The sequence below is a fragment of the Fukomys damarensis genome, unplaced genomic scaffold, assembly GCF_012274545.1.
Source record: "Fukomys damarensis isolate Sample0158 unplaced genomic scaffold, DMR_v1.0_HiC HiC_scaffold_16, whole genome shotgun sequence".
NCBI classification, from domain to species: domain Eukaryota; kingdom Metazoa; phylum Chordata; class Mammalia; order Rodentia; family Bathyergidae; genus Fukomys; species Fukomys damarensis.
The window spans coordinates 122,192,867-122,201,897 of NW_022900928.1; the positions used below are offsets into that span (position 1 = coordinate 122,192,867).

The 9,031-nt window shown below is 40.3% G+C and overlaps 1 protein-coding gene across 2 annotated transcripts in view; it reads right to left on the reverse strand.

Annotated features, from left to right (window-relative positions):
- Positions 1–8,462, reverse strand: part of Farsb (phenylalanyl-tRNA synthetase subunit beta) — a 69,232-nt gene extending 60,770 nt beyond the window's left edge. For both annotated transcript variants that reach the window (XM_010611800.2, XM_010611799.2), the window contains exons 1-2: positions 8,370–8,462; positions 1,818–1,873 (exon numbers count right to left, since the gene is read on the reverse strand). In XM_010611800.2, the coding sequence (XP_010610102.1) occupies positions 1,818–1,873; positions 8,370–8,427 (114 nt within the window). In that variant the 5' untranslated portion in view covers positions 8,428–8,462. The remainder of the gene's footprint in view (positions 1–1,817; positions 1,874–8,369) is intronic.
- Between the last annotated feature and the right edge of the window lie 569 nt (positions 8,463–9,031).

Below are 9,031 nucleotides of genomic sequence, written 5' to 3' on the forward strand. Positions count from 1 at the left end.
AAATATATATATTTGGGGGGGTACTGGGGATTGAACTCGGGCTCCTGTGCTTGTGAGGCAGGCACCAGAACCTCAGAGCTAAATCCCCGGCCCTGAACATATTAAATATTATAGCACACAGAAAAATACTTAGCTCACACATTTAGCATCAGCCATTTTTGAACAGCACAAATCTAAGGAAAAGGCCCACTGGTCACATCATGGCTGACAGCTGTTTTTGCAAATCAAGTTTTACTGAAATACAGACCGATCCATTCATTTATGCATTACCCGCTGCCACACACTGCAACAGCTAAGTTATAACAGAGACGACAGAACCTATGAAGCCTAACTTATTTATGATTAGGCACTTTACAGAAAGTTTGTTCTTTTCCATCTAAAAAAAAAGTGAAGACACGCCCAAGAACACGGAGGAACAACAATAAGTGTCAAAGAGATGAAGATGAATAGTCAAATAAAAGAAACAGGACTACTAGGATAATGGTTCCAACATCTAAATCCTAACCTAAATCCACGCCTAACAATATGAGAATGCAGGTGATAATATAAAAGAGCAAACCAAAACATTCAAAGACATTTTCAGAGGCTGTGCTGAAAATTAGAAGGTCTAACAGGTAAAACAGAGTGATCTAGCATGATAATAAAGGCATAGAGCAGCAGAATGAAGGCAAACAAAAGAGAAAAAACACTAATAAGATAGTAATTTTTTAAAGCAATGGCAGAGCTTAGAATACTTTAATTGCATTACAGCAGAGAGTAATAGTTTTTTCAAAGATAACCATTGCTGGTAATTTAAATTCTATTTCCTAAGTTTACTATAGCATGAAACTGTAGACATACCTAAGAAATTTTCAGTCAAAATGTTTCAAAGTTATATTCTAACTGTTACAGATACCCTTCATTTTAAAATGCCACTTAACAAGAATTCTTACTATTTCCCCACCAATAACCTATAAAATCTGTGATGGATTTCTATCATTATATGTAATGATTTTTGTTTTACACAATGTCCTCCCACTGCCACAATCTAAGTAACTCAAATCACAGCCCACACTGAGAATCCCATCTGCACTTGCAAAGTACAGTGAGGAATTTGCTTGTGGTCACTAAGTACTGTGTGCCCAAGTCACCCTTGAGGAACCACAGAGAGCCAGGCAGTGATGGGACTGTGCGAAGCTGTGCCTTGGTGCCTCAAGTGTAGAGGTAAATTCTTCAAAGTAGGGAAAATGAAAAAGAGGAGGAAGGAAACGAGAAGAGAAAGACGGAGGGAAGGGAAGGAAGAGAAAGAATTAGAATGTAAACACTATTCCACCAAAGCAGTAGTAAAAGTACTGTTTTTAGTGAAGAAAGCTGATTCAACTCACAGGGATGGCAGATTTCAGGGGAGGTTTGTAAAAAGAAGAGGAGATAAATGATACCCAGAGAAATGAAGTCATCCAAACAAAACACAGCCTAATTTGTTTACAAACCAAAACCAAACACCACACACAGTAGCTCAGATCTGTCATTTTCAATATCTTGATTCGTTTAAAAAAAAATCTGTGCTATCTGACAAAAATCTCAGAAATCAAAGACCACATAAATTTCAGGGCCACAGGGATCTACAAAGATCATATTCTCCAACTCCCCTATTTTACAAAGGAAAAGGAGACCCAGAGTGACTAAATGAGACCATGGAGGCAGAGTAATTTTCCCCAGAACACAGAAATTACCATGGCCTGAAAATGACTCATCTTTGTCTAATTAAAATACAGTAAACCCCTGAAGAGTACTTATACACAGAATATCTGAAAATTAAGCAAATATCTAATACATACAATTTCATCAAGTTCCAGACCAAATTCAAAACACAGTTCATCAAATTCTTCGTCAGCTAGGGAAAAACAAACACAAAAAAACTGTTAGTTTTAATCTGTTCAGCAAAAATGAATACTGTATGTCAATCCTATTTTCTTATTATTAATTACCCCTTACATGAACCATACTAAATTTCAGGCATCTAAACAAACGAAAGTCTTGCCAAAAAAATTTAAAAAGAAAATCAAAACTATTAATGGGATTAGGATCCTAATACCAACAATACGATCAGGTTACCAGTGTTGAGAAGTCTGCATAGACTTCAGAGAGGGGGATAAAAACCTGTTAGGCAGAGATCAAAGAGAAAGTAGGCTCCAAATCACAGATCCTATGCAAAAGAATGTCATATAAGTCCTAATACTTACTTAAAATTCTTTGGGACAGTTCAACACTTGGCTTTGGAAACACAAGATGAGGCTTCTGAATTCTGACAATCCCATTTACTAGTTCTGAGAGCTGGGCAACTTATGTGAACCCTACCATTGCCTTATCTGTACAGTGGCCTTTTACATTTTCAGCACGGGAATGTTGGAAAGATTTCAATGAAATCAAGCAGATAATGGACCTGGCACAGCACCCTGAAGGAGTGGGTTTTTTTTCCTATCCCACTTTGCTGCCACCTCATACAGCACTTTCAGGGTTTTCACATCATCAAAAATTGAAGACAAACCATCATTACCAGTGTATTATGAAAAAGCTGTTTTAAGATTCCTGACCCAGGGCTGGGGATGAACTCAGTGGTACAGTGCATGCGTAGCATGGGTGAGGCCCTGGGGTCAATTCTCAGCAGCAAAACACAAATAAACAAAATATCCAGAATAAACACACACACAAAATTTTCTGATCCAGACACTGGACTTCAACACCCAATAAATGCAGGAACTGTACTAGATACCAGGGATATAAAAAATAAAATATAATTCCTGCCTTAAATACTTCCTCTTCTACCAAAGAAACCGGAGGGGTAAATTAGTGATATCTTAAGAGCAAGGTATAGGGGTGGCACAAAGCTCCTCTTAGGGTCCATTAGGGTTTACACAAAGGATACTTTCACTAGTGAGAGACTTCAGGGAGGAAATAAAGCTGAAAACTAATCAGTCCAATACAGGTGAAGCACAAGGTTCATGTCAGGAAGAAACGGTCGACAGCAGGAAGAGGACAGCTAATGACATGCCAAGGGATTTTCCCACTTTCTGCAAGCAATGGAAGTTACACTGAAGGACTTTTTCAGCTGGGAAAACAGGTGTTAGATACATATTTTTCTTTTTATTTATTTGTAGTGCTGGCTATTAATTTCAGGCCCTCACAAAGCTAGGCGAGCACTCTGGCCTGAGACCTGCATTTCAGAATGGTAGCAGGGTTGAGAATGAATTGAAGCGGAGTCTTTTACAATACCACAGGTGAAATACAGTGAGGACTTCATTTAAACCAGCCACAGTGAGCATAAAGAAGGACTATGAGAACTGTTAGAGGCTAAATTTATAAAGTTCAATAGCTGACTGATAGAATGTAAAATATCAAGTGAGCAGGAGCCTAGGATAACTGCTATTTCTCCGATTTTGAAGAAAAGAAAGTGGGGCTATCATTGACTAAGGTAGGTAGTAACAAAGACACCGAGCCTCCGAGATGGTCCCCAATGACTGGGTGAACTCAGGTCTGATGCAACCCAGTGAGCGAGCTTGGGAGCAGATCCCCAGTTCAGCCAAATTGTGAGGTGTCTGCAACCTGGTAAAAGATCCAGAGCCAGAACCACCTAGTTAAGCCACTTTCACTCCTGCCTCTTAAAAACTGCCAAACAATAACTGCGTACTGTTTCACACACCCAAGCAGTGGGTTAATTTGTTAGGTAGCAATAGACTCTAATACACGCCTTAGTCCCGGGAAGTGGAGAGCTGTTCTAACAAAAACCAAAGCCAGGGGAGTAATTCAAGAACCAGAGAGCAATCTGTGAGGAATGTAAAGGACATCCTAAGGGCCTTAAAAATGTTCGCAGCAGCCTCATAGTCTTCAATCAGGATGCAGGTGAGCACATGGAAGAAATTAAGATAGCTATTGGAGTGTAGGAAAAAGGCACTCTCTGTCATGTAGAAGAAGAAAGTTTACCAACATTATCATCTGCAGTGGACTGTAAAAAATGTACTTAATCAAAGTGATGGTGTAACTAACATTTCCAACCAGTGTGCAATGTGCAGCCTGTTTTTTTTTTTTTTTTTTCCTTAGGCTTATGTAAGAGAAGAGATAAACTAAAGGGCCACTAAACCAAAAGAACCAAGATGCTGATGATTTTTAAAATGTTCAGCCTCTCACAGACATTAAATAATGTTAAAATTGAGAAATAACTTCTGAACAAAGACCAAATCCAAGGCAGAAGATAGAATTAAGGGTATGAATGAAAATCTTAAGAGTCAGAAAGATCATAATCACAATTCAGACTAAAGGCACAATAAAGGAATTAAGGGTGTGACTAACAAATCCAATAAATCACACAAGAAAGCTTAATTAAGAGAACTGTATGAGCAGATGCCCAAAGTACAGAAACAATTTATTTCACAGATCTGTGGCTGTGTGATTTCTGACTAATGAAATAGAAGCCAGTAAAATTCACTGAAGACCCACAAAATACACAGAAACACCGGCAGCTTGCATGGAAAGGGGCAGAAACTGACAGAATAAAGTCTTTGAACCCCCAAAATTCTATCAGCAAGAAATAGACTGAGAAAACTAATCAGCTGTGAAGTACATGCTTTCTGGGGATTTCATTCAGAGGATGGAACCAAGAGCCTACAGGGCAGGGCACAGGAGCATGAAGAATTGTTCCAGGCTCTGAGACCTAATTAATAACATCCAACAAGGGTTGGGGATGTAGCTTATTAGTGCTGTGCCTGCCTGGCAAGTGCAAGGTTCTGATTTCAAGTCCCATACTGGGAAAAAAATTCCAGAATGGCCGGGCTTGGTAGCACACACCTGTAATCCTAGCACTCAAGGCTGAGGCCAACCTGAGATACACAGTGAGTTCAAGGCCAGCCTGAACTTCATAGTGAGACCCTGCTCAAAAAAACCAATAAACACAACGAAAAAAAGAACATCCAATATTTGTAATTCAGTTTTAGAATTGTCACGGACCACTGATTCCTTCGTATCTTCCACTCTCTTCTCTTTTTAGAGGAATGTCTACAGTAGTTATCCTACATCTACACCATCCCACCATTGTATTACATGTGTCTGAGGCAGTTACCTTGGTTCTTGAGCCTCTTCAGAGTTACATGTATTCAAGGAGCTACTCAGAGTACTACGTATGAAGAGCCTCACCCACCTCGGGACCTGATTCAGATGATGAGATTCTGGATTCTGAGTTGCCACTGTAATGCAATGATACTTCAGAGGGAGAGTGTATTTTACATGTATGAGAACAGGAATCACTGAGGACCAGAGGGAGGACTGTAGCAATCAACCTCCAAGGTAGCCTCCATTAACCAAAGCTATCCCATTTACCTATTCTCTGACTTCTCATTTGGGGATAAATAAAATAGCACTTTGTAAGTAATCCTAAGGAAAAGCCAAGATGAAAGGACCTGAGGCCTATGGTCAAAAATCAGAAAGGAACTAGGCCTGAGACAATCACTTAAATCATCCTGGAAGCAGATTTTCTAGCCTGTGACGCCTTGAGATAATGATAGATCGCGCCAACAGTTTGACTACAATCTGATGAGAGAGCTGTAGACAGAACCACCATTCCCAATTTTTCTTTCTTTTTTTTTTTTTTCTTTTTGGTACCAGGGATCGAACTTGGGTCCTTGTGCTTTTGAGGCAGGCAGCAGAACCACTGAGCTAAAACCCTGGCCCTATTACCCAATTTCTGACAATCAGAAACTATGTAAGAGGCTGGATGCATACCTGTAATCCCATCATTTAAAAGGCTAAGGCAGGAGGATTGTGCGTTCCCAGGCCAGCTGGGATTACAAAGTGAGATTCTATCCTAAAACAGCAACAACAAGAAGAAACTACACAAGATAATAAGCAGTTCTAAGTCACTAAATTTTGGGGTAATTTGTTATGCAGTAACAGGCAATCACATGATTATTAGCCAAACTGTATAGAATAATATATTGAATCTGAAGTATTAGGTTTTATTCCTTTCAGCTGTACTTTATGTGTTTAGACCAAAGGAGAACCAAGAATAAAATGATTAATAATTTTCTCCAACAAATGGATGCATGTATCTCAGGGTTTTGTATGATATGATGGCTCTGGCAGTATCACTAACTACTACACCAAGCCAAGACAGGGCCGGAATGGAAGAGAAGTGATAATTCATTAATGAGAAAATGAGTGGCAAAGGAAACCATATGAGCAGAAAGGCAGTAAAAATGTAGAATAACAAAACTGCTCCAAAAGAACCAAATAACCAGTGAGAGGGCCAGGGATTTAACTCAGTGGCACCTTACCTACCTCCAAGCCCAAGGTCCTGAGTTCGATCCTGAGCACACACAAAAAAAGAAACAGGTAGAGAGAAATATCCTGATAAGAAAAGCTGTAAAGGGGATGGTGGTGACTGGAAAAAAATCACAGAATTTCAGGTAAACAGACGGAAACCCTTGAAGGGACTGAAGTAAGAAAACACAGATAGGAACAGCATGAGCAAGACACTATCTGAAAATAAGAAAACAAAGGAAAAATGGAGAGAAACAAGAAAGATCCAAATGCTCTGCTAAACATGCTTTTCCAGCTGACCTTGACTTAACTGACACTTAAAAACTTTCTAGAGAGAACACAGTATAAACTCATGATGAAACTGGGTGCAATGGTGCAAGCCCCTAATACCAGCTACTCAGCAGGATGGAAAGTTCATGACCAGCCTGGGTAATTTAGCAAAATCCTGTCTGAAAATAAAAACTAAAAGGGGTTGGGGGTGTTGCAAATTATTTGGGCTCAATCCCCATGCCTGCCAAATACCGAGGAGTATTATTTCTAACTGGTCTGAAGTATATCTCAATAACATCAGTCTTTCTGACTGAAATTCTCAAAAGACCAGTAGCTAAACATTCACCCTCTACAGAAAATCAAGTCAAGAACGGTGCTGCACACTTATTATCCTAGCACTTGAGAGGCTGAGGCAGGAGGATCGCCACAAGTCAGAGGCCAGCCTGGAATACATAGTAAGTTCAAACCCAGTTTAAACTACACAGCAAGCCCTTGTCTCAAAAAAACAAACAACAATATCAAGCTTACTGGATCACTCAAGTTAAAAAACAAACAGGAGGAAGGTGTTAAAACATCAGGTGACAGTAGCTCACCACATGAGCTACAGAGCTCACCATTTTTAAAAACATGAATCAGTTTTTACTTTCCTAACTGGAAAAGACCTGGGAACTGATTCTAGGTGGTTTTGAACAAGCTTTTGCCACATACCATCTTGAGTAATTCAGGCATATCATCCCACTAGTGAAACAATAGTTTAGTAGGACAAGAAATACAATGAGCATAAAAAGCAGATGAGAAATTAGAACCATGTTCAAAGGGTAAGGGTATTACCTTCACCTTCAAAGAGAGTAACACTTTGAGAACAGGTGGAGTATACCCTTAGTAAAGTTTTTTAAAAACGATCATTATTTTCACAGTAAAAATAATATCGTATTCTGAGAAGCGGTACGTGTCATTAAATCGGTAATGGGGTTTTTTAAGGCTTTATTATCTTGATATCTAATAGCAAAAATATAGTTTTCACAAGTTATTTGCTACAGCCTTTATTCAAGCTGATTATTATGAGGTGGGGCTCCATCTGTGAGGCAAATAATTTACTTGGTATTTTCCTTTTTTTTCAATGGTTATGATTTTAGAACTGAGAAAGAGACCAAATAGAGAAATCCTATCGAACAGACTCAGCATTAAGGTCTGAACTCAGTGTTACCAATCATATCAAGTGCTGTTCTTAACATCTTGCTTTCTTTTCTTGATAGTTTTTTTCCCTCCAAAGTCATCTGTTATTTACTGTTCGCCTCCTCCAACGAAAAGAAAACGTGGTCCTTCCTATGTCATGTGCACAGCTGCTTTTCCAAGATTTTACAACGATGCCTAACACATAACTGGCACTCGATAAACATTAAATACACGTTGACAGAACGCCTTCCCCTCCCTCCTGCTCAAACTCCTTTCCTCTCCCCCTATACAAATTGAGTTTCCACAGTGCTCAGCTGTCTACACTAGGGATGCAACCCGGAGCTTTCTTCCTGTTCTGTACCCTGGCACCAACGCTTGAGCTGGGCGCGCAGTAGGCGCTCGATAATAAATGAATGAATGAATGAATGAATGAATGAATGACACGGAGCGCCTGGCACACGCAGGTGATGCAATTGTGGCCGCTGCGAAGCGGGTTCTGAGAGGCCGAATACCTCACTCGTCAGTGCCAAACCAATGCAGTGCAGGCGGCGTGAATGTTGCCAAGATGCCATTTTGGAAGGCGTCCCAGACCCAGAGGAAAGGCGCAGAACCCAAGATACTGGGCGGACACTCACTGTAGGTCCGGCCCAGGGCTTTGAAGAGCAGATCGCGCTTCACGCTGACAGTCGGCATGGCGAATCGGGTCTACTGCGCGTGCGCGGCCGGGCCCTAGCTGGGTTTAGCGACGGAAGAGCGTAGGACCCCGCCGCTCTTTTACGGACTGTCTTAAATATTGCCTGTCTGATAACAGAGATTTCTAAACCTTTTTTTTTTAATCCTCAATGTAAGCGGATGGCGACTGCACAGACAAGTAAAATGGTTTATTATACTAGTAATTTAAAAGATTAGCGAAGAGACAAAATTCTATAAATTTCTAGAATTGACAGGCAATAGAGTGGATAGACCCTGAAGACCGGGATGCTGCCTTCGCGCAGAGACCTGAGGAAGATGGTGGGTGGGGCGAGAAGAGGAGTGAGTGTGTTACGCTAGTTAAGGTTAGGGAGTGCTTCCCCAGCTGACTAAAAGCGAATTGGTAGGGGTTTCAGACTTCTTAGAAAAGAGGAAGTACAGATAGAAACAGGAGGGGAGGTGTGCTTGGCTTTTTGTGTGTTGGTTGGTTTTTATTTTTGTTTCGCGGTGCTGGGGAATGAACCCAGGGCCTTCTCGCTGAGCGTCATTGTCCCCCACTTCTCCCAACCCACTTTTTTTTTTTTTTTTTTTTTTTTTTTTTTTTTTT